At 43.8% G+C, this 23882-nt stretch overlaps 1 protein-coding gene across 2 annotated transcripts in view; it reads left to right on the top strand.

Annotated features, from left to right (window-relative positions):
* Nucleotides 1-2718: 2718 nt before the first annotated feature.
* Nucleotides 2719-23882, top strand: part of LOC139260018 (eIF5-mimic protein 2) — a 37115-nt gene continuing 15951 nt past the window's right edge. Inside the window, exons 1-5 of one of the 2 annotated variants that reach the window (XM_070876067.1) lie at nucleotides 2719-2835; nucleotides 8141-8208; nucleotides 18495-18568; nucleotides 19220-19396; nucleotides 22458-22552. In XM_070876067.1, the coding sequence (XP_070732168.1) occupies nucleotides 18505-18568; nucleotides 19220-19396; nucleotides 22458-22552 (336 nt within the window). In that variant the 5' untranslated portion in view covers nucleotides 2719-2835; nucleotides 8141-8208; nucleotides 18495-18504. The remainder of the gene's footprint in view (nucleotides 2836-8140; nucleotides 8209-18494; nucleotides 18569-19219; nucleotides 19397-22457; nucleotides 22553-23882) is intronic. The other variant, XM_070876066.1, reaches the window with a different exon arrangement.

The raw sequence follows: 23882 nt of genomic DNA, 5'->3' as shown, positions 1-23882 counted from the left end.
TTCTTTGTTCCCCATTATACATTCACCTGAATCTGACTGTAAGGGACCTACGTTTGTCTTCACTAATCTTTTTCTCTTCACATATCTATCGAAGCTTTTGCAGTTGTTTTTTATGTTCCCAGCAAGCTTCCTCTCATACCCTATTTTCCCCTTCCTAATTAAACCCTTTGTCCTCCTCTGCTGAATTCTAAATTTCTCCCAGTCCTCACGTTTGCTGCTTTTTCTGGCCAATTTATATGCCTCTTCCTTGGATTTAACGCTAACCTTAATTTCCCTTGTTAGCCACAGTTGAGCCACCGTCCCCGTTTTATTTTTACTCCAGACAGGGGTTTACAATTATTGAAGTTCATCCATGTGATCTTTAAATGTTTGCTATTGCCTATCCACCATCAACCCTTTAAGTATCATTTGCCAGTCTATTCTAGCCAATTCATGTCACATACCATCAAAGTTATCTTTCCTTAAGTTCAGGACTCAAGTCTCCGAATTAATGTGTCACTCCCATCTTAATAAAGAATTCTACCATATTATGGTCACTCTTCCCCAAGGGGCCTTGCACAAGATTGCTAATTAGTCCTTTCTCATTACACATCACCGAGTCTAGGATGGCCAGCCCTCTAGTTGGTTCCTTGACATATTGGTCTAGAAAACCATCCCTAATACACTCCAGGAAATCCTCCTCCACTGTATTGCTACTAGTTTGGTTAGCCCAATCAATATGTAGATTAAAGATGCCCATGATAACTGCTGTACCTTTATTGCACACATCCCTAATTTCTTGTTTGATGCTGTCCCCAATCTCACTACTACTGTTTGGTGGTCTGTACACAACCCCCACTAGCGTTTTCTGCCTTTTGGTATTCCGCAGCTCCACCCATACAGATTCCACATCATCCAAGCTAATGTCCTTCCTTACTATTGCGTTAATTTCCTCTTGAACCAGCAACGTTACCCCACCTCCTTTTCCTTTCTGTCTATCCTTCCTGAATGTTGAATACCCCTAGATGTTGAGTTCCCAGCCTTGGTCACCCTGGAGCCATGTCTCCGTGATACCAATTATATCATATTCATTAATTGCTGCCTGCAAGTTAATTTGTCCACCTTATTACGAATATTCCTCGCATTGAGGCACAAAGCCTTCAGGCTTGTCTTTTTAACACACTTTGCCCCTTTAGAATTTTGCTGTAATGTGGCCCTTTTTGATTTTTGCCTTGGGTTTCTCTGCCCTCCACTTTTACTTTTCTTCTATCTTTTGCTTCTTCCCCCATTCTACTTCCCTCTATCTCCCTGCACAGGTTCCCATCCTCCTGCCATATTAGTTTAACCCCTCCCCAACAGCACTAACAAACACTCTCCCTCGGACATTGGTTCCAGTCAAGTTTCTGTTGAGTTTCTGGTCAATGGTGACTCCTAGATTATTGACGGTGGGGGATTCACTGATGCTAATCCCACTGAATCATAAAATCATAGAATAGTACAGCAGAAGGAGGCCATTCGGCTGGCTCTTTCGAAGAGCAATCCAGTTCGACCCATTCCCCCGCTTTCCCTATATCCCTGCAATTTTTTCTCTTTCAAGTATTTATACAATTCCCTTTTGAAGACTACTATTGACTATGTATCCACCATTATACCAGGCAGAATGTCTAGGGAGGTGGTTAGACTTTCTCTTGTTGGGAAATAGTCAGTGCCCAGTACTTGAGTGGCGCAAATGTTACTTGCCACTTATCAGTCCATGGCTTGATGCTGACCAGGTCTTGCTGCATGTGAGCATGGACAGCTTCATTATCTGAGGAATTACAAAGAGACCATTTCCACTGGAACAGAGAAGATTCAGTATTTTAAAAAAAATATGTATTGTTTTGGAGCGCTGACTAGGTAAAGATTATTTCCTCTGGTTAGGGAAGTTAGTGAGGAGGGGACTCCAATTTAAAATTGTCACTGGGGAGAGGTTAGGAGAAATGTTTTATTCAGAGAGTTGTTAATGCATGGGATGCTTTGCCACAGAGTGGTGGGGGCAGAGACCATTTATCTTTTAAAGGGAAGTTGAATAAATACTTGCCGAAGCATGGAAAGAGCACAGGCACAATGTGCTGTAAACATCTGTGTTTCTATAGTCGTACAAATGCGACATTTAGGACTGATGCCAGGAAGTTCTGTGATTAACATCTGAAATGGACATCCAGATGGAGCAGTGGAAGCAAAAAGCTGCACAGTTGGATGTTATGATGGGCGGTAGTTTCTGCATGGATAAGCTCGGATGGCTTTACTCATGCGTTACTCTCCTGTGATGCTATTCAGTAACACTACTCATACACGAACTCTACCTTGTTCAATCACACTCTCCTCTCCCTCTGACTCATCTGGGCCGGGAGATTTTTTTTACGTTTAAACGTCAACAGTCAAACTGCGCAGAGCGACGTCAGCTACGTAAGGGCGGTGCCAAATGTCTGAACCTGAAAGGGCAGAAAGCAAAGGGCAGGCCAGAGCAAAACAAATTTTTAACATTAAGGGGGTAAATTATTTTTGTTCAATATTATATTGTTAATAAAAATAATATCGGTAGTTTTGTTTGGAATGTGTTTAAACTGCAGTGCTGTTGAATGTTCCGAATTACATCTTTCCTCCCCCTCCCCCGTCATGTGAATTATCGATGACCCAGTTGGATCGTCTCATAAACATCAGCAGTCTACCCTGTATGTTGGGACGAGTGGAATAGTCTCAGCGCTACAAAGACTGTGCATGCGCAGTCAAGTCAACTTCTTACAGTCTGACACCATTTGTACGTTAGACAAGTCCTTTTGCGTGTCACTGACTTTTACATCAGTATTTATCTCGGTAAGTGTGTTTTAAAAAAAAATCCGTCTCTATTCGCTTCCAAGTTGTAAAAACATTCGCCGCTTTTAAGTATTAAATAATGTACCAGGAGTTATAACTTCTCTTCCGGGGGAGCAGAGGCAGAGTTGGAGGCGGGGAGTTAGGCCGGTGTTGTGTGGGCCGAGATAGCGCGAGCCTTGTTATCAACCCTTTTCTTTACCCTCGTGCGGGGCCGCCCTGTGTCGGTTGGAAGCCGTTCGTGCGTTTGAAAAGAGACCAGTTTTTTCCTGTTTGAACGTGGGGGAGGGGGAAGCCGTCGTTAGCGGGGGCAGTGCGCGCGCGACGTGGCCTCTACATGTGGTGTGTGTGTGGGGACGGCTTTCCAGGTCTGGGCCTGCGGCAAGGCGGAGTACTCGGGATCCGATGTGACTCCTTCAGTGTCTTCAGGCTCAGTTAATACAATAATTGATGGCGTTTTCGCTATTTTCCTCGTACTCCAGACTCGGGAGTTTTATCTTCACGGCCATGTGCTTCTCTGATGTACGGATAGGTTTATCCTGGGCGCGATACCGCGGGCCATTTGTGAAAGGGTTGGAGAAGAGGGGAGGAAGGCTGCCTTTGTCACTAAAGGATTTATGCCGACTGAGGTCGGTTGGGTAAAGTCGCTCAGGGCACTGTTTATTTATCCAGTTCTCATGTGCCATCTGCCTCCGCCATTACTGGTGCTGTTGATTAAAGTCGTTGGCTTTCACCACCGTTTTGGGGTTTGGCATAAAAAGAACAGGGAAGTTCTGTTTCCGAAATGGAAAACGTGGACCTAGAATTTTAGTCCAGTCCGACCGGGTGTGCGCAAAACGAACCTGTAGTGAGCATTGCGCTTGTGCAACGCGTTAAGCAAATTCGATGGGGTGGAGCAGATCTTGGGCAGCGAATGATTGAGAAGAGAGGGTGCATAACTTTAAAACACCTATTTCCAAAAACTTAAAGAATATTCATTTACATAGCACAATTTTTTAATATAGGAAAACATCCCAAGCTGCCCAGTAGGGTGTTCAGACCAGAAAAAGACACATTAGGTGGGGGTGGCTTTAAAGAAGAGGGGTGGAAGTTTGGGAGGGAATTCCAGAACTTGAGGTCTTGACTGTTGAAGGCATGGCCGCCAATGGTGGAGCAATGTGAGTGGCCCATTCCCCTAGCGTATCTAAATCTTTGTATTAAATTGCACTCCTCTACTTTATTAATCCTTATGCAGATTTTATCATCTGCAAACTTACTGACCATACACTTAAGGCCACTGTCATTAATTAAAAACTGAACATTAGCAGGCCTAAGTCTGATCCTTTGGTGTTTGAGGGGGTGGTGGTCATTATTAGTAATGTCTTTAGGCTGATCCACACCTGTTGACCATAACTTTTGGCTGGAGCCAATTCCTACTGATACTAGATTACTTCACAAGATAGAATCTTGTGTGAGGTAATTTATCAAAGGCTTGCTGGGAGCCCAGATTGACGATTCCAATAATGGATGTCATGGTGATGGGCCTGTGGTTCCCTGGCTCTGACTTGTCCTTTATTAAAAAAAAAACTGAGCACCTTCCAGTCTAGGGGTCTATTCCTGAATCCTATTGAGTGGTTGAAGATGTGGGCAAGAGGCTCACAGCACCTGTCCCATCTTTCTTCAGTCTTCGGTTGATATCATCTGGACCTGGGGCACTACTGTTTTGAGACTTCCTATTCTCTCCAGGTTTACATTATTTTAATATCTATAATGGTATTCAATACAGTGCATCCCACAGCTGCAACATGAGCATCATCCACAGGAGTATAGACTGATACGAAATAGTAATTTATTTGCTCTGCCATAACCGGAGATCAGTTTGAATCTGTTGTAAAATCTTCATCACAAAGACTGCCTACTTTCACCTTCATAACATGTCCCGCCTCTGCTACCATAGCCCATCGGATGTTGAATTGCTTATGAATGCCTTTGTCACCTCCAGACTCAACTGTTCCTATGCTCTCCTAGCCTACTTCCCATCCTGCATAAGCTTCAGCTCATGCAAAACACTGTTGCCTTTATCCTGTCCTGCACCAAGACCTATTCCCCTCTCCTCGCTGACCAGATTTGGCTCCTGGACCCCCACTGCCTCAAATGTAAAATTATCATTATCAATCTGTTTTATGGCCTTGCCCCTCCCTGTCACTAAGCTCATGGGATTGAAACATACATAGAAAATAGGAGCAGGCCATTCAGCCCTTCTAGCCTGCACCGCCATTCAATGAGTTCATGGCTGAACATGAAACTTCAGTACCCCATTCCTGCTTTCTCGCCATACCCCTTGATCCCCCGAGTAGTAAGGATGTCATCTAACTCCCTTTTGAATATATTTAGTGAATTGGCCTCAACTACTTTCTGTGGTAGAGAATTCCACAGGTTCACCACTCTCGGTGAAGAAGTTTCTCCTCATCTCGGTCCTAAATGGCTTACCCCTTATCCTTAGACTGTGACCCCTGGTTCTGGACTTCCCCAACATTGGCAACATTCTTCCTGTATCCAACCTGTCCAAACCCGTCAGAATTTTAAACGTTTCTATGAGGTCCCCTCTCACTCTTCTGAACTCCAGTGAATACAAGCCCAGTTGATCCAGTCTTTCTTGATAGGTCAGTCCCACCATCCTGGGAATCAGTCTGGTGAATCTTCGCTGCACTCCCTCAATAGCAAGAACGTCCTTCCTCAAGTTAGGAGACCAAAACTGTACACAATACTCCAGGTGTGGCCTCACCAAGGCCCTATACAACTGTAGCAACACCTCCCTGCCCCTGTACTCAAATCCCCTCGCTATGAAGGCCAACATGCATTTGCTTTCTTAACCGCCTGCTGTACCTGCATGCCAACCTTCAATGACTGATGTACCATGACACCCAGGTCTCGCTGCACCTTCCCCCTTCCTAATCTGTCACCATTCAGATAATAGTCTGTCTCTCTGTTTTTACCACCAAAGTGGATAACCTCACATTTATCCACATTATACTTCATCTGCCATGCATTTGCCCACTCACCTAACCAAGTCGCTCTGCAGCCTCATAACATCCTCCTCGCAGCTCACACTGCCACCCAACTTAGTGTCATCTGCAAATTTGGAGATACTACATTTAATCTGATAAATCCCCAGGGCCTGATGGACTGCATCCCAGAGTACTTAAGGAGATGGCCTTGGAAATAGTGGATGCATTGACAGTCATTTTCCAACATTCCGTTGATTCTGGATCAGTTCCTATGGAGTGGAGGGTAGCCAATGTAACCCCACTTTTTAAAAAAGGAGGGAGAGACATAACAGGGAATTATAGACCGGTCAGCCTGACATCGGTAGTGGGTAAAATGATGGAATCAATTATTAAGGATGTCATAGCAGTGCATTTGGAAAGAGGTGACCTGATAGGTCCAAGTCAGCATGGATTTGTGAAAGGGAAATCATGCTTGACAAATCTTCTGGAATTTTTTGAGGATGTTTCCAGTAGAGTGGACAAGGGAGAACCAGTTGATGTGGTATATTTGGACTTGCAGAAGGCTTTTGACAAGGTCCCACACAAGAGATTAATGTGCAAAGTTAAAGCACATGGGATTGGGGGTAGTGTGCTGACATGGATTGAGAACTGGTTGTCAGACAGGAAGCAAAGAGTAGCAGTAAATGGGGACTTTTCAGAATGGCAGGCGGTGAGTAGTGGGGTACCGCAAGGTTCTGTGCTGGGGCCCCAGCTGTTTACACTGTACATTAATGATTTAGACAAGGGGATTAAATGTAGTATCTCCAAATTTGCGGATGACACTAAGTTGGGTGGCAGTGTGAGCTGCGAGGAAGATGCTATGAGGCTGCAGAGCGACTTGGTTAGGTGAGTGGTCAAATGCATGGCAGATGAAGTATAATGTGGATAAATGTGAGGTTATCCACTTTGGTGGTAAAAACAGAGACAGACTATTATCTGAATGGTGACAGATTAGGAAAATGGGAGGTGCAAAGAGACCTGGGTGTCATGGTACATCAGTCATTGAAGGTTGGCATGCAGGTACAGCAGGTGGTTAAGAAAGCAAATGGCATGTTGGCCTTCATAGCGAGGGGATTTGAGTACAGGGGCAGGGGGGTGTTGCTACAGTTGTACAGGGCCTTGGTGAGGCCACACCTGGAGTATTGTGTACAGTTTTGCTCTCCTAACCTGAGGAAGGACATTCTTGCTATTGTGGGAGTGCAGCGAAGATTCACCAGACTGATTCCCGGGATGGCGGGACTGACCTATCAAGAAAGACTGGATCAACTGGGCTTGTATTCACTGGAGTTCAGAAGAATGAGAGGGGATCTCATAGAAACGTTTAAAATTCTTACTGGTTTAGACAGGTTAGATGCAGGAAGAATGTTCCCAATGTTGGAAGTCCAGAACCAGGGACACAGTCTAAGAATAAGGGGTAAGCCATTTAGGACCGAGATGAGGAGGAACTTCTTCACCCAGAGAGTGGTGAACCTGTGGAATTCTCTACCACAGAAAGTTGTTGAGGCCAATTCACTAAATATATTCAAAAAGGAGTTAGATGAAGTCCTTACTACTAGGGGGATCAAGGGGTATGGTGAGAAAGCAGGAATGGGGTACTGAAGTTGCATGTTCAGCCATGAACTCATTGAATGGCGGTGCAGGCTAGAAGGGCCCAAAAATCTCTCCTCTTTCTCTTTCCCCCCCCCCCCCAACTCCCCTTTCCTGACTTTGGCCTCCTGAGCATCTTCCCTTTGCTCCACATTCACGGCCGTGTCTTCAGCCACCTAAACTGTGTCCTGTGATTTCTTCCCTACGCCCATCTCTCTCGCGCTCTCTCTCTCTCTGCCACTTTCTCCTCCTTCAACCCCCTCCTTAAATTCCAACTCTTAACAAGCTCTTGGTCACCCCACCTAATATTTTCTTTTGACATGGGGTCCACTTTTTTTGATTATGCCGCTGAAGTTACTTGGGCATCTTTTTATGTTAAAGGTGCAATATAACTGCAAGTTAGCATATAAAGTAACATCAGCTAATTGTCAAGTCTCCATATGAAAATAAAGTGTTAAGTGAAGGAACTGCATTATGTCACTGGTGTCTTGGAATGCCCCCTTGCTGTTGTCACTAGAATGCTCTGGCTACAAGCAGATCAGATGTAGTGGGCTGTTTGTGAGCGATAACTTAAGTCAAGAAGTTGATCCATTTAAAAGTACTCCCCTTAACTTCAGCTTAGAGGTGAATAAATGGTTGATCTTTATATACAAGATTGGGAATTTTTAGAGTTTTTCTTGTGCATCTTCCAACAGTTGATTCAGAGGTTTGAATGGAGTTAGGAAAATAACTGGAGAAAACAATTTATTTTTTAAAACCGAAGGTTAGTAGACCCAACAAGATTCTGTTTTTTGGATCAAGCCACCTAATCTCCTTGCATTCTTCAATCTGTTCTCTCCAGAAAGATGGCTACCTAATATTTCAGAAATAATTATGAAGTGCTTTGACAACATTTAGAATGAAGACATTGTATAAATGCTCAAGAACATCCTGTAGTCTCTTGAAATGCAGCTGTACTATTTTCTTCAGTAGCCATGACTAGTAACATAGTTCCAGTCTATTGCTTTTCTGCCTGACTACTTTTATTTTTAACTTGGATACCCTACCATTTGAAGACTTTGCCAACTTTCAGTTCCCTTCATCTTGACCTTCAATTAGAGAAGCTTCTTTATGAAGAAAATGAGCACAACTTCCTTCACCTTCCCTCAGGTTTTGTTTCCTTTCCTGCCATTCCTCTTTCTATATTTTAGGTAAGCAGAACTACACACAACATACCAGCATTTAGGCAAACATTACAGCTTTCTATCAGTCACTGCAGTTCAGGTTCATTGTCTGAAGTATTTTGAGATGTGATCAAGTTCTTTTTAAATATAGATATGGTCAGTTCATGCCCTGTACACCAACAGTACAATGGAATTCTCTGCCCCAGAGAGCTGTGGAGGCTGGGTCATTGAATATATTTAAGGCAGAGATGGACAGATTTTTGAGCAATAAGGGAGTAAAGGGTTATGGGGAGTGGGCAGGGAAGTGGAGCTGAGTCCATGATCAGATCCGCCATGTTATTAAATGGCGGAGCAGGCTTGAGGGGTCAGGTGGCCTACTCCTGCTCCTATTTCTTATGTTCTTAGGTAACAGCCTTGATTTTTTTTTTCCCCTCTGCTAATACAAACCAGTACCTCATTTTGAATTTTTTTTTAAGGAAGTAACTATCGTAGTTGGGGAAATGTCGATGTAGTTTATATGGACTTCCAGAAGGCATTCAGTAAGGTTCCCGGTAAGAGATGCAGCTAAAATTAAAGCTCATGGAATTGAAGGCAAATTATTGACATGGTTAGGAGATTGGTTAGGTGGTAGAAGAGTAGCGGTAATGGGTATATACTCCGATTGGAAGGTAGTGTTCCACAAAGATCTGTGCTGCAGCCTCAACAATAGAGAACCATGTATCCAAGTTTGCTGATGACAGATTGGTGGTGTAGTAAGTACTGTAGACTGGAGCATACAATTACAAAAAGACATTGATCGATTAAATGAATGGGTAAAACTGGCACAGATTTCAACACAGCTAAGTGTGAGGTCATCCATTTTGGACCAAAAAAGGATAGATTTGAGTTTTTTTTAAATGGTGAAAAGCTAGGAACAGTGGAAATCCAGAGATTTAGGGGCCCATGTACACAGATCACTAAAATATAGTAGTCGGGTGCAAATAAAATCAGACCAATGGAATGTTGGCTTTTATAACTAGAGGACTAGAATATTAAAGATGTTTTGCTACAGCTGTACAAAGCCCTGGTATACCACATCTGGAGTACTGTTCTTGGCACCACTTGGGATATATTGGCCTTTCAAGGAGTGGAGCACAGACTCATCAGAATGTTAACCAGGGCTCCATGGTTAAATTATGAGGAAAGATTATATAAACTAGGTTTGTATTCACTGAAACATAGAAGGTGATTTAATTGAGATTTTTAGGACTTTGAAAGGAATTGATGGGGTAGATAGAGAGCAATGTTTTCCACTGGTGAGAGAGTTGAAGACAAGGGGCATAACCATAGAATAAGAGCCAGGCTATTTCGGAGAGAAGGTAGGAAACACTTTTTCACATTCCTACTACAGGTAGAGCATCCAAAATCTGGAAACCTCTGGACTGAGGCCTTTCCGAAATCCGGAAATACCCAAAATTCAGAACGTCTTTCCAATGTCCTGACTCTGGAAATGCCTAGGCCGAGGCTCAGGTATTTTCGGATTTCGAGGCGTCTTTGTCGTCCTTCAGAACGTCTTTCTGTAGTCCTCTGCTGCTCTCCCTCTCTCATTGTGTTTTTGTTAATCCAGAGTCTCCTGTATCTGTTTGAAGCTAGTCTGATCTATTGTATTGTTTTGCCTTGCTGAAACTGGACAGTCTTAATAATTTTCGGCAAAAACCATCCACAGTAGATTTGAGGATGTTTAGCCGATTCCGGATGACTGCGCTGTGCGTGTCCGGTTTTTGGAAGGCTGTTTTGTTGCGTTTTGCCGGGGTCTTACGCCAGCAGTTTTGGGCAGATCGCCGGCATGCAAGGCTGGGGGTGCCGCGGTCGCTGTGCTTTGGAGTTTTGGTGCGCCTGTGTTCTGGCCGAGGGAAGGCGCCCGGGGTGGGACCTGAGTTGCGGACCTAGGAGCAGCAGTGCCCGTGGGTGTGAAGAGGTGGGTTGGAGTTTTTGTTTTTTTGGCATTTCCTTGGGCCCGGCTTGCGGCGGTAATCGGTTTGGCAGGGTGTCCAGATTTGAGTATTTTCCGGATTTCGGACGGATTCCCAATTTCAGAACTCTGGATTTCAGATGTTCAACCTGTACTTCCACAAAGCAGTAGATGCTAGCTCAGTGAATAATTTTAAAATTGAGATTGATAAATTTTTGCTAGCCAAGGGTGGTGGATGAGTTAGACTACAGATCAGCCACTGAGTGTCGGAATAGATTCAAGGGACTGAATGGCCTCCTAGTTGCTTTTAGCTTGGTTGGTATTGTAGCTTTATCTATCATTACTTGGACCTCTTTACTGATCAGTCAAATGTTTGTATTTTATTTAATGCATACCCTCTTGATTTCTTCCATGTTAATTATCAGCCCCCAGAAGCAACACCTCGAGGCCAATTTCTGTGACTGGTCTATCTGTGATACATTACTAAGTGTTCTAAACTTATTTTTATATTAAAGTATAATGGAAATTTTTATGGAGAGAAGATAATCAACTATAATTAGTCAAATATTAGTTGAACCATTGCAATCAAATATTAATAGTTTCAAAAAAGTTAATTTAAAAACTGGTCACTTACCCAAAAAAAACTTAACACGCATCCATTGCATTGGAAAGAAAAGAAAGACTTGGATTTATATAGCGCTTTTAATGACCACCGGACATCTCAAAGTGCTTTACAGCCAATGAACTACTTTTGGAGTGCAGTCACTGTTATAATGTAGGAACAGCAGCATCCAATTTGCACACAAACAAGCTTTCACAGACAGCCATGTGATAATGACCAGATAATCTGTTTTTGTTATGTTGACTGAGGGATAAATATTATCCAGGACACCAGGGATGGCTCTCCTGCTCTTCTTCGAAATAGTGCCATGGGATCTTTTGCGTCCACTTGAGAGAGCAAATGGGGCTTCGGTTTTATGTATGTAAACTTGTATATACCTTGTACAGCCACCAGAGGGCTCATCTCTTGGAATCCCAAGGGATCCCACAATCCCTTGGGAGCACAGGTACTTAAGGAGGCTTCGCTCTGGAGACCTGCAATAAAAGGCTACGATCACACTTTATTTTGAGCTAACAGTATCCAGTCCGACTCTTTATTCATATACAAAAACTGGCGATAAGATACAGATGACGAACCCAACAATGCAGAGAACAGTGGGCATTCTGGAGAAATTCTCGGAGGGAGATGATTGGGAAACCTTTGTGGAGCAACTCGATCAATACTTCGGGGCCAACGAGCTGGAAGGAGAAGCGAACGCTGCCAAACGAAGCACCAACTTATGGACTCATGAAAAATCTGTATACTCCAGCGAAACCCACAGAGAAATCGTGCGATGATTTGTGCACACTGGTCTGGGAGCATCTGAACCCGAAGGAAAGCTGCTGACATTGTCCACATATCTGATCTCAAACACAGCATTAAGGCTGTTGTGACAAATGGAGCCAAAAGTGACCTGGAGCAGGAGGAGGAGAATTATACATTCAATGATATCAAAAACAAAATAATTATTTTGATAAAATTCAGTGGCGATCTGAAGGCCAGGAAGTGGCGAGTTATGTCGCTGAGCTAAGAAGCCTTGCAGGACATTGCGAATTTGAAAGACATTTGGAGCACATGCTCAGAGACTTTCGTACTTGGCATTGGCCATGAATTGATACTTTGCAAACTTTTGACTGTAGAGACCCCAACCATGAGTAAAGCCATAGCGATAGCCCAGGCGTTCATTGCCACCAGTGACAATAGTAAGCAAATCTCTCAGCATACGAGTGCTGCTACAAGTACTGTGAACAAAGTGATGTTTTCAAATCGCAACGTACAGGGCAGGCCCTACTTGCCTGCAGCTGTACGTCCGCAGCTGCAGGCTGAGTCCATCAAGGGTGATGAATGCAAGACCATTAACACCTTGTTGGCGCTGCGGGGGTGATCATCGTTTCCGTTCATGCCGCTTCAAGGGTACGTTTGCAAGGGCTGTGGAACAATGGGACACCTCCAAACTTATGTGCAGGCAAGCTGCAAACCCTGTTAATCCTGCAAACTGCCAGAGGAGGACAGATCCACGGTGGATCATGATGAACCAGAGCCTCCGACCGAGGAGGCAGAGTTACATAGGTTGCACACGTTTACTACAAAATGTCCCCGATAATGCTGAAGATTAAAATTAAATGGACTCCCGGTGTCAATGAAGCTGGATACAGGCACGAGTCAGTCCGTTATGAACAAAAAGATTTTTGAAAATTTGTGTTGCAACAAGGCCTCCAGGCCAGTCTCGACTCCCATTCACACGAAACCGAGAACTTGCACAAAGGAACTGATTCCCATAATCGGCAGTGCTGCTGTAAAGGTCTCCTACGATGGAGTGGTGCACAACCTACTACTCTGGGTGGTACTAGGCGATGGTCCCACGCTGCTCGGCAGGAACTGGCTGGGAAAGATACGCTTGGACTGGGACGACGTCCGAGCGCCCTCATCCGCTGACGACACTTGGTATGTCCAGGTCTTAAACAAGTTCCCATCGCTGTTCGAACCATGCATCGGGAAGTTCCAAGGAGCAAAAGCGCAGATCCACCTAATTCCGGGGGTGCAACCCATCCAGCACAAGGCGAGAGCAGTACTGTACATGGGTTGGGGGGGGGGGGGGGGGGGAGAAAGGAGAGGAAAGAGAGAGATTGCATTGAGAGGGCATCATTTCGTCGATCGAATTCAACAAGTGGGATCAATACCGACTACCAAAGTTTGACAACCTTTTTGCTACGCTGGCGGGAGGAAAGACATTTACAAAGCTGGACTTGACCTCGGCCTACATATAACGCAAGAGGTATCATCGAAGGGCCTCGCCTGCATCAACACCTACATAGGTCTCCATTTATAACGCATGCCCATTTGGAATTCGATCAGCCACGGCGATATTCCAGAGAAACATGGAAAGCTTACTGAAGTCGGTCCCGTGCATGATGGTCTTTAAGGACGACATCGTGGTTACAGGTCGGGAAACAGTCGAGCATCTGCAGAACCTGGAGGAGGTTCTTAGTCGACTCAACCGCGTGGGGGCTCGGGTTGAAATGCTCGAAGTGTGTTTTCCTGGCGCCTGAAGTGGAGTTCTTGGGGCGAAGAATCGCAGCGGATGGCATCAAGCCCACTGATTTGAAGGCTGTGTCTATGGGGTAAAGAAAATGCATCACTCTGTTTGGGCTAAAATTTGAATTGGAAACGGACCATAAGCCACTAATATCCCTGTTTTCCGAGAGTAAGGGGATAAATACGAATGCATCGGCGCGCATCCAGAGATGGGCGCTCACGTCCGCATACAATTACGCCATCCACCACAGGCCGGACACAGAACTGCGCTGATGTTCTCGGGCTGCCATTGCCCACCACGGGGGTGGAAATGGCGCAGCCCGCAGATTTAGTCATGGTTATGGAAGCATTCGAGAGTGAACAATCACTCATCACAGCCTGGACGAGCCAGGCAGGACCCATTACTGTCCCTAGTGTGCTTCGAGAGCTGGTCCAGTGTTCCAGTGGAAATGCAGGAAGAGATAGTCGTGCCAGCAGCGCAAAGATGACCTGTCTATACAGGCAGACTGCCTTCTGTGGGGCAATTGGGTAGTGGTCCCCAAGAAGGGCAGAGACACTTTCATCAGTGACCTCCACAATACCCACCCAGGCATCGTAATGATGCAAGCGATAGCCAGATCCCACGTGTGATGGCCCGGTATCGATGCGGACTTGGAATACTGCGTGCACAGATGTAACACATGCTCACAGTTAAGCAATGCACCCAGTGGGGTGCCACTAAGTTTATGGTCTTGGCCTTCCAACCCGTGGTCCAAGGTCCACATGGACTATGCAGGCCCGATTTTGGGTGAAATGTTCCTTGCAGCTGTAGCTGTGTACTCCAAATGGATTGAATGTGAGATAATGTCGGCAAGCACATCCGCTGCCACCACTGAAAGCCTGCGGGCCATGTTTGCCACACACTGACTATCTGATGTCCTTGTGAGCGACAACGGGCCATATTTTACCAGTGCTGAGTTCTTGTTACATCTGCCCCATTCAAACCAGCATCCAATGGCTAGGCAGAGAGCAGTGCAAACTATTAAGCAGGGCTTGAAGAGGGTAATGCAGACTCACCTATCCAGAGTTCTGCTTCGCTACTGCACGAGACCCCACTCACTCACTGGGATTCCATCATCTGCTAAACTGCTCATGAAAAGGGCACTTGAGACAAGGCTCTCGTTAGTTCAGCCTGATTTACATGAACAGATAGAGAGCAGACGGCTTCAACAAAGTACATATCATAGCGCAAATGTGTCACGCAAAATTGAAAAACGATCCTGTATTTGTATTGAATTATGGACAAGGTCCCAAGTGCCTTCCCGGCACTATTGTGGCCAAAAAGGAGAGTAGGGTGTTTTGAGTCAAACTTTCAAATGGGCTCATTCACCGGAAACACTTGGACCAAATCAAACTCCGATTCACGGACTATCTTGAGCAGCCCACTTTGGACCCTACCACCGCTGACCCCCCCCCCCCCCCCCAAACATACACACCAGTGGCAACCGACACCACGGTTGGCCATGAAGCAGAACCCATCACCTGCAGCAGCCCAGCAGGACTCACCACACCAGCGAGAGCCCAACAATCAATTCACCAAAACCAGCATTTGCACCAAGATGATCAACCAGGGAATGAAGGGCCCCAGATCAACTCACTTTGTAAATAGTTACTGTTGACTTTAGGGTGGGGTGGGGGGGGGGGGTGGAAAAGAGTGTTTATGTAAACTTGTACAGCCACCACGATCCCTTGGGAGCACAGGTACTTAAGGAGGCCTCACAGACTGGAGAGGCACTCTGGAGACCTGCAATAAAAGACAGTCACACTATCTTGAGCTCAGTGTTCAGTCTGACTCTTCATATACAACAGGTTTAACGTTTCATCTGACGGTACAGTGCTCCCTCAGCACTGCACTGGAGTGTAGTTTTGTGTTCCAGCCTCGAGTGGAATTTGAACCCATAACCTAACTCGGCAAGAGTGCTATGTGCTGAGCCACAAAACAAATTTAGCTTAAATAAATCCTATTAAGTGTAGTATTTAACTATTTACTAAATTAAACACACAACCACTAAACTACAAATAAAACAAAGGAGGAAAATGGGGAAATCTTAACTTGTAACAAAAAAAAAGGACCAGCAAAGTGCCCTTGCAGGCTTATCAATAGCTGTCACTGAAATCCTCAAATAATGGAGCTATATCTAGAGGAGTACTGACAGATGTTATGGGATTATACCTTTTTTTTTTTCATTGTCCATCTGTTAAAATTCCTGTCAATCCATCTGATCTAGCTAGTTTCAATTCTGCACCGGAAAGAGAAGCAATTCTCTCCAGCATGTTTGTTTAACTTGCAACTTTTTTCATGGTTAGGGAGTATAGGTGGGCCTGTTGTTCTCCAGCCACAGAATAGTTGAAAAATGGGGTCCTTACTAATTTTTTAATATTCTGTTATTGAGATGCATCTGCCATCAATGACCCAACAACCTGAAAACAGCTATATATTCTGAATTGGGTTGTATTTTTTTTTCTACCACCTGCCTTGGTACCTATAAATTTGAAGATTTTGCTCGATACAACAGAATGCCACAATTTTAAGTAGGAGCTGGCTTATAGCAAGGTGTCCTAGGGATTAGCCTATGTTCCCTTTTATTAATTCTTGTGATATGGGTGTCGCTAGCAAGGCCAGCATTTATTGCCCATTCCTCGTTGCCATTGCGATGATGGTGGTAAGCCGCTGCCTTGAACCTTCTGAAGTCCAGGATTTTGGCCCAGCAATGATTGATGAGCGGTTCAATTCAATATTTTACTGAAGCATTGATTTAGAACACAAGCACAGTATGTAGAATCATAGAATAGTACGGCAGAGAAGGTGTCCGAAGGCATTCACTTTCAGAATGCAAAGCTCTTTCGACACTCCGAAGTGGGTTGATCATTCAAATTAGATCATTTCTGAAGGAAATCTAACATTTTGGGATGAAGTAGGAGTAATTTGGGACATGGTGTGGTAAGTATAACATGCTGGAGAACAAAAAGGTAACTCTGGACCTATGGTTCCTAGGGCTCTGCATCACTGGGGTTTTCCTTATGTTTGGGTCTGTGGTAGACTGACGACTCCATTATCGTTGTATTGTATGATGACTAGGATGGTAGAAGGTAAACTAGATGGGCTTTGTCTTTTTTTGTCTAGCAATTCCTATGTTATGAAAGTAGTGCCCCTGGCGGACCCACTGGATGTTCCACTGTTCCTGATGGATTAGGCTGCTGGTTCTATAGTTGGGTCAAGAGCGTTTGTACATTTTGCACATATACCCTGCCATTTACTCAATAACTTCCCAAGGATCAACACAGGAATTCCCAAACATAACTGGGTTACAATGTCCTCTTAATTTTTTGTTCCTTTTCCTTTTTGTCTTTTTTTAATATCTCGATCCACTTTTTTTCTGCCTATTTTGTTTGAATGTCACCCTGTTTCCTCGTTATCTTTTTCATTTATTGGTTAAAGGGCAAATCATTAAACACGACATTCACGAGAACACATGACATTGCTGCGCTGCGGATCGTATTTTCAGCAGTTTACGGCACACTTGTAGTATGGTGTCAGTGGTGAGCATAAAAATCCGATTAACTTTGTGTCCAAACCTGCCATTGCAGCAATTTCTGGGCCAGCGTTTTCAATTTACAGAATCATAGAATGGTTACAGCATGGAAGGCGGCCAGTCGAGCCCATGTAGGCTCTATGCAAGAGCATTTCAGCTAGTCCCACTCCCCTGCCCTTTCCCCATAGACCTGCAAATTATTTTCCTAGTTACTTTGTTTCCATTAAATTTAAAAAAAATGCGAGTTGTGAATGTGAAATTTTACACAGAAGTAAACTACATAGATGGCCTCAAGCAATATTCCCTCTAGTTCTTATTTTAGTGGCGCGATAGCTTTACATTTGTTGTGTGGCCGCACAGCTTAGAGGGAACATTGGCCTCAAGATTTCCAGAACAAGTTTGTTTTTCCATTTGTGGAATTAACTTAGTTTACTGTTAGCTTGGCTCAGTTGGTTGAACTTTAATGAGTCAAGATTTTGGGTTGAAGACCAATTTTAAATGTAATGCATAATGTAGACTAATAGGCCACTACAGTAGCACAGCATTGCAAGAGGTGCTCTTTCAGATGATGAATTAAACTGATTCCCAGCCCTCGTCTGTTTAGAAATCTACAGCAAAGGCCATTTCGGCCCATCGTCCTCAGTCAGCAACCCAGAAGGTGACACATAAACCTATGAACAGTGGCGGAAAGATAAAGAACATCTGGCCCAACCAGTCCGCCTCACACAACTGCAACACCCCCTGCACCGCAACATTCTACACTCCACCCCAACCGGAGCCATGTGATCTCCTGGGTGAGGCAAAAAAATTTGAACCCAGGCTAATTGGGGATAAAAATCTGGGAAAATTCCTCTCTGACCCATCCAGGCGATCAAAACTAGTCCAGGAGATCACCCTGGCCGTATTCGATTCCCTGCAGTACTTGCCATCGTATCTGCGCCAGCCAACAAAGCAGTGATTTTAATATAGTCTTGGTGCTGTTTGTCGCATGCCATTTGACATGATGTTTCATAACTCACCAAAATTTTGGAGTATCACTGGTACTTTTATTGTCTCCTGCATGTCCTGGACTGTGGAAAAATATGTAAAATTCTAATTAATTTGTAAATTTAGTCAGATGTAACCAATTTGATTTGGGTTATATTAAATTAAGAGGTTCTGTTCTGAACGGAATCAGATTTTTGTTTAGGGAGATTTCTAACCTTTTTATTCCCTCTTTCTTGACAGGGTGTCTTTTATGAATAATCCAAAGCAGCAGAAGCCAACGCTAACTGGCCAGCGTTTTAAAACTAGGAAAAGAGGTATGTTACTGAAGTAAAATGTATCAAAAGACAAATTTGGAAATCCAAGTTGTAGAACTAAACTGTTTATAACTGTTTACACGTTCTAAAGTATGGCCTGTTCTATGTTCGTGTAAAAGAATGTGGACATGGTGTCTACAGTGTTATTTGCTTTTCATGTGTAGTCTTCAGTGAAGGCCATTGAACATAAAACCTACTTTTCATTGAAAGATGATGGTTGGATGAACTTGTTTTGAGAATATATTTGCCCTCGTGCAGCATTTTCCCTGGGTTTAGGGGGATGGTGTTGTGAATTAAGTTAATACTTGAATGTCAGACCATCTCTTACCCTTTCCTGAACATCTCGCTAAATTAGTACTGCTGAGATCAGGAGCTCAAAATGGGGTTTTGTGCTAGTGTGGCATTGATCTTTGCTGTGCTATAACAATCAATTGTATATTTGAGCGTAGTGCTTCCACCAATTAAGACACCACCAGAGCAGTATCGCTTTCCCACCCCGGCCCCAAACCTCTTGGTTAAATAATTTCTAGGGTTCTGACATTCTACACTTGTAGATAACGCCAAGTTGTAGCATTTTTATTTCTGAGCAATCAGTAAAAAGTATACTTGTATGGTTAGTATTTTCCATGCTGACAATGAGTCTCTGTGTAGATGAAAAAGAGAAGTTTGAGCCTACTCAGTTCCAAGATTCCATTATCCAAGGTTTGAATGAAAATGGGAGTGATTTGGAAGCTGTAGCAAAGTTTCTTGATGCTTCTGGAGCAAAGCTCGACTATCGCCGCTATGCTGAGACTCTATTCGATATCTTGGTTGCTGGCGGGATGCTGGGTAAGGATTTCATTTAACTGTTTAAAATTTTTGAATCTGCATTCCTGCCTGTTTTTAAATGTTGAAGGACAGCTTTCTAAATGTAAACTAAAGTGATTCTTGGTGTGGGTAGGGAAAATTACTTTAAATGTGCTCTCCTGATTCAGAGCGTGGCGTGAAGGGGAAGAAACTGTCCATATTTCTAGCAAATCAGCATTCAACATTCTGCTTCATTGAGTTTCCTAGCTGAAGTTTACATTTGTGATAATGCAGGGTAGGGATGTCCAACCGTGTGGCTGTTGCAACCAGTAAGTGATTTGCATATGATTATGTAGAAAATAGTGATTCCACACTGCAGTGATTTCTCCATTACTCCCTATCCTCTGAAATTTGGAAGTTTTTACCACAGCTATTTTAAGCGTCCCAGGACTGGGGAAATGGTAACGGCTGATCCCCTAAAGACTTCTCCCTAATTGGAACAAATATTGCTCCTGGTCACCCAGCTTTGGGAAGCACTGAAGCTGAGCAAAAGTTGGCTCTGAAAAAACCTGCATAAAGTTGAAAGGAATCAGAAGGGACAGATTTTTCCCACGGGCCACATGTTGAATATCTCATTCTTGTGACATTCATTTAACTCTTCCCCCCCCCCCCCCCCCCCCCGCCCAGCCGCACAACTGAACTGAGGGGCTTTGCACTAGTTTTTTCTCTCCTTTCGCTTGTTCCTTTCGGGATACCTTTGCTGCTCTTCCCAGCACCATCCCGTGCAAGCAGAGCAAATGCAACCCCTGCCATTTTTACCTCCCCCCCCCCCCCCCCCCAACACCATTGTCTTGGACTTCAAACACTACTTCCATGTAAGGCAGCAATTTGTGTGTACAAGCTCCACTGAGTGCATAATCTAGTTTGATGCAGTGAAGAAAATGAAATTGGGTTTATGTTGTACCTTTCTGATCCTCTGTATTGGATGGTGGCTTCAGAGCCAGAATTCCACAGCAACCAACTTAGAACTATGTATCTGCCTATTGTTTAATAAACTATAAAAGGCCATTAACCAAACTAACTGGTGAGGCAAGGATGGCATTCCAGCTGAGATTTGACAGTGGGGTGCCATGAGTATGTATTACTGTGAACTTAACACTTGCCAGAGCAGTCATTCATCAGAGATTACTGAAGTATGCTGTGTACTTTTTAGTTTTAAGGACGAGGTCGAGACCAATTGCTCATTTTGTTTCTGTTAGCTATTGGGGCCTTAATCCCTGGCTCAAACTTTTATTTTGATTATAATGGCCAGGGATGAAAGGGCCTTTGTATCTTGTTTTCTTCTTTCACTGTCCTCACCTGAGCCCCTGTACTTGTAGCCTGGGTTACAGATTGAAATTTGTGTAAACCTGGAAGTATATTTTTTTTTGCTGTCTGATTTGGACTCTTAATTTATTTTAGTTGAGGAATCTTGCACATGGTTGAAACATAGAAAATAGGTGCAGGAGCAGGCCATTCAGCCCTTCTAGCCTGCACTGCCATTCAATAAGTTCATGGCTGAACATGAAACTTCAGTACCCCCTTCCTGCTTTCTCGCCATACCCCTTGATCCCCCGAGTAGTAAGGACTTCATCTAACTCCCTTTTTTGAATATATTTAGTGAATTGGCCTCGACTACTTTCTGTGGTAGAGAATTCCACAGGTTCACCACTCTCTGGGTGAAGAAGTTTCTCCTCATCTCGGTCCTAAATGGCTTACCCCTTATCCTTAGACTGTGACCCCTGGTTCTGGACTTCCCCAACATTGGGAACATTCTTCCTGCATCCAACCTGTCTAAACCCATCAGAATTTTAAACGTTCATATGAGGTCCCCTCATTCATCTAAACTTCAGTGAATACAAGTCCAGTTGATCCAGTCTTTCTTGATAGGTCAGTCCCACCATCCCGGGAATCAGTCTGGTGAATCTTCGCTGCACTCCCTCAATAGCAAGAATGTCCTTCCTCAAGTTAGGAGATCAAAACTGTACACAATACTCCAGGTGTGGCCTCACCAAGGCCCTGTACAACTGTAGCAACACCTCCCTGCCCCTGTACTCAAATCTCCTCGCTATGAAGGCCAACATGCCATTTGCTTTCTTAACCGCCTGCTGTACCTGCATGCCAACCTTCAATGACTGATGTACCATGACACCCAGGTCTCGTTGCACCTTCCCTTTTCCTAATCTGTCACCATTCAGATCATAGTCTGTCTCTCTGTTTTTACCACCAAAGTGGATAACCTCTCATTTATCCACTTTATACTTCATCTGCCATGCATTTGCCCACTCACCTAACGTATCCAAGTCACTCTGCAGCCTCATAGCATCCTCCTCACAGCTCACACTGCCACCCAACTTAGTGTCCTCTGCAAATTTGGAGCTACTACATTTAATCCCCTCGTTTAAATCATTAATGTACAGTGTAAACAGCTGGGGCCCCAGCACAGAACCTTGCGGTACCCCACTAGTCACTGCCTGCCATTCTGAAAAGTACCCATTTACTCCTACTCTTTGCTTCCTGTCTGACAACCAGTTCTCAATCCACGTCAGCACACTACCCCCAATCCCATGTGCTTTAACTTTGCACATTAATCTCTTGTGTGGGACCTTGTCGAAAGCCTTCTGAAAGTCCAAATATACCACATCAACTGGTTCTCCTTTGTCCACTTTACTGGAAACATCCTCAAAAAATTCCAGAAGATTTGTCAAGCATGATTTCCCTTTCACAAATCCATGCTGACTTGGACCTATCATGTCACCTCTTTCCAAATGCGCTGCTATGACATCCTTAATAATTGATTCCAACATTTTACCCACTACTGAGGTCAGGCTGACCGGTCTATAATTCCCTGTTTTCTCTCTCCCTCCTTTTTTTAAAAAGTGGTGTTACATTGGCTACCCTCCACTCGATAGGAACTGATCCAAGTCAATGGAATGTTGGAAAATGACTGTCAATGCATCTGCTATTTCCAAGGCCGCCTCAAGTACTCTGGGATGCAGTCCATCACGCCCTGGGGATTTATCGGCCTTCAATCCCATCAATTTATTTCCTTTCCACTTTATAGCTCCAGGTGGTACCCTTGCTGATAACGAGACCCGTACAGATGTCTGTGTGTTTGCTGCTCAAGAAAATCTAGAGACCATACGTGCATATGCTCAGGCAAGTTTTATTCCCATTACATTTCATCTTGTGTTGGAGAAATGCAAAGGTCATTTCATTTATTTATGAATCTGACTTGCTGAAAGTGTCTAATAGTGGTATAACCAGTTTTAAGTATAGGTTTCCGTGAATTGCTTGGAATTAAGCTTGAATGCAAGTTTTTCTCCACCCTAATTGCAATGTTTAACTTGTCGGAGCACAGTTGTCACTGAAGCCTTCGTAATAGTGATTCAGGTCCATTCTTCTTCAGCTGGAGCCAAGCACCTGGAAAGGGGGTTAAATGTGTATTTAAGACCAGCAGCGGATGAAAAAGTTTGAAGCTGGAAATGCTGCAAGATGTAAGAAAGGTGGAACAAAAACCAGGATGGTAGTTAACTTTCATTTGCAGCATTTCTCTGACTTAAATTCAGTTTTCTGCTTTATTCTAGTGATCCTCTTGCATATTAAAATAATACACAACTTTCTTCTCTTCTCTTCTTTTTTTTTCCCTCTTTCTCTTTTTTTTCTTCTCTCTTCTCCCCCCCCCCCCTCCAGAAGTTTTTTTTTCCACTAAATTCTATACTGCATCTATTAAGGCAATTTCCTTCTGGCTTGTGTTCTGTTGTTCACAGGTGGTCAGATAACCATTAAAGTTGAAGTAGCAATTTATGCCAGTGCAGAGAGTATAGTGCTCCACTTAAGCTTATTGGCTGAGCATTTTCTCTGTCAACTTGGGGAAGTAAACCATAATTTGTGGTGTATTTTGTGCATTTGAGTTCCACAGAATTAGGCTTGTAACTACTTCTGTGAATTGGAAAACTGAATATTAAAAATGGCACTTACTATAAATTATCTTTCATGGGAATCATAGTTCTGTGCTAGAAGAATATTTGGATGCCATTCTTAAATGCTCCCAAAATACTAGTTAATGGGGGGCGGGGGGGGGGGCTGGAGGTTGCCGTTGGTCATATGGAACTTCTGTGGCCACTCTGTCACTGAGTTGAAGTGAAGCACAAAGATTCTTTCAGTGGTTGGTTGGTTCCTCTGTGACATGACTAGACTTGCATGAAGCTGAAGTACCATGCACTATTGATATTGCAACATCTTGGCGCTACAACAGGCAAATTTGTTTGCAGTCTTGAGCCCCTCTGTTTGCACAAGACTGGTTATTTTACCATTTGTCAAATAGAGAAAACATGTGCTGCACTCTTACAAATTTTAACTATTCTAAACTAATACTATTCTGAAGAAGCACTCTGTTACTATATTGAATATGGGACTAGTCATAGCATCAAGGGATTTGAGTGCACTCAAAGCACAACTTGTTCAAATGTTGGGAGGTTTGTTCACT

Source organism: Pristiophorus japonicus, chromosome 3, assembly GCF_044704955.1.
Source record: "Pristiophorus japonicus isolate sPriJap1 chromosome 3, sPriJap1.hap1, whole genome shotgun sequence".
NCBI classification, from domain to species: Eukaryota; Metazoa; Chordata; class Chondrichthyes; family Pristiophoridae; genus Pristiophorus; species Pristiophorus japonicus.
The sequence above is the reverse complement of the archived record's forward strand: the minus strand, read 5'-3'. Positions and strand labels throughout refer to the sequence as shown.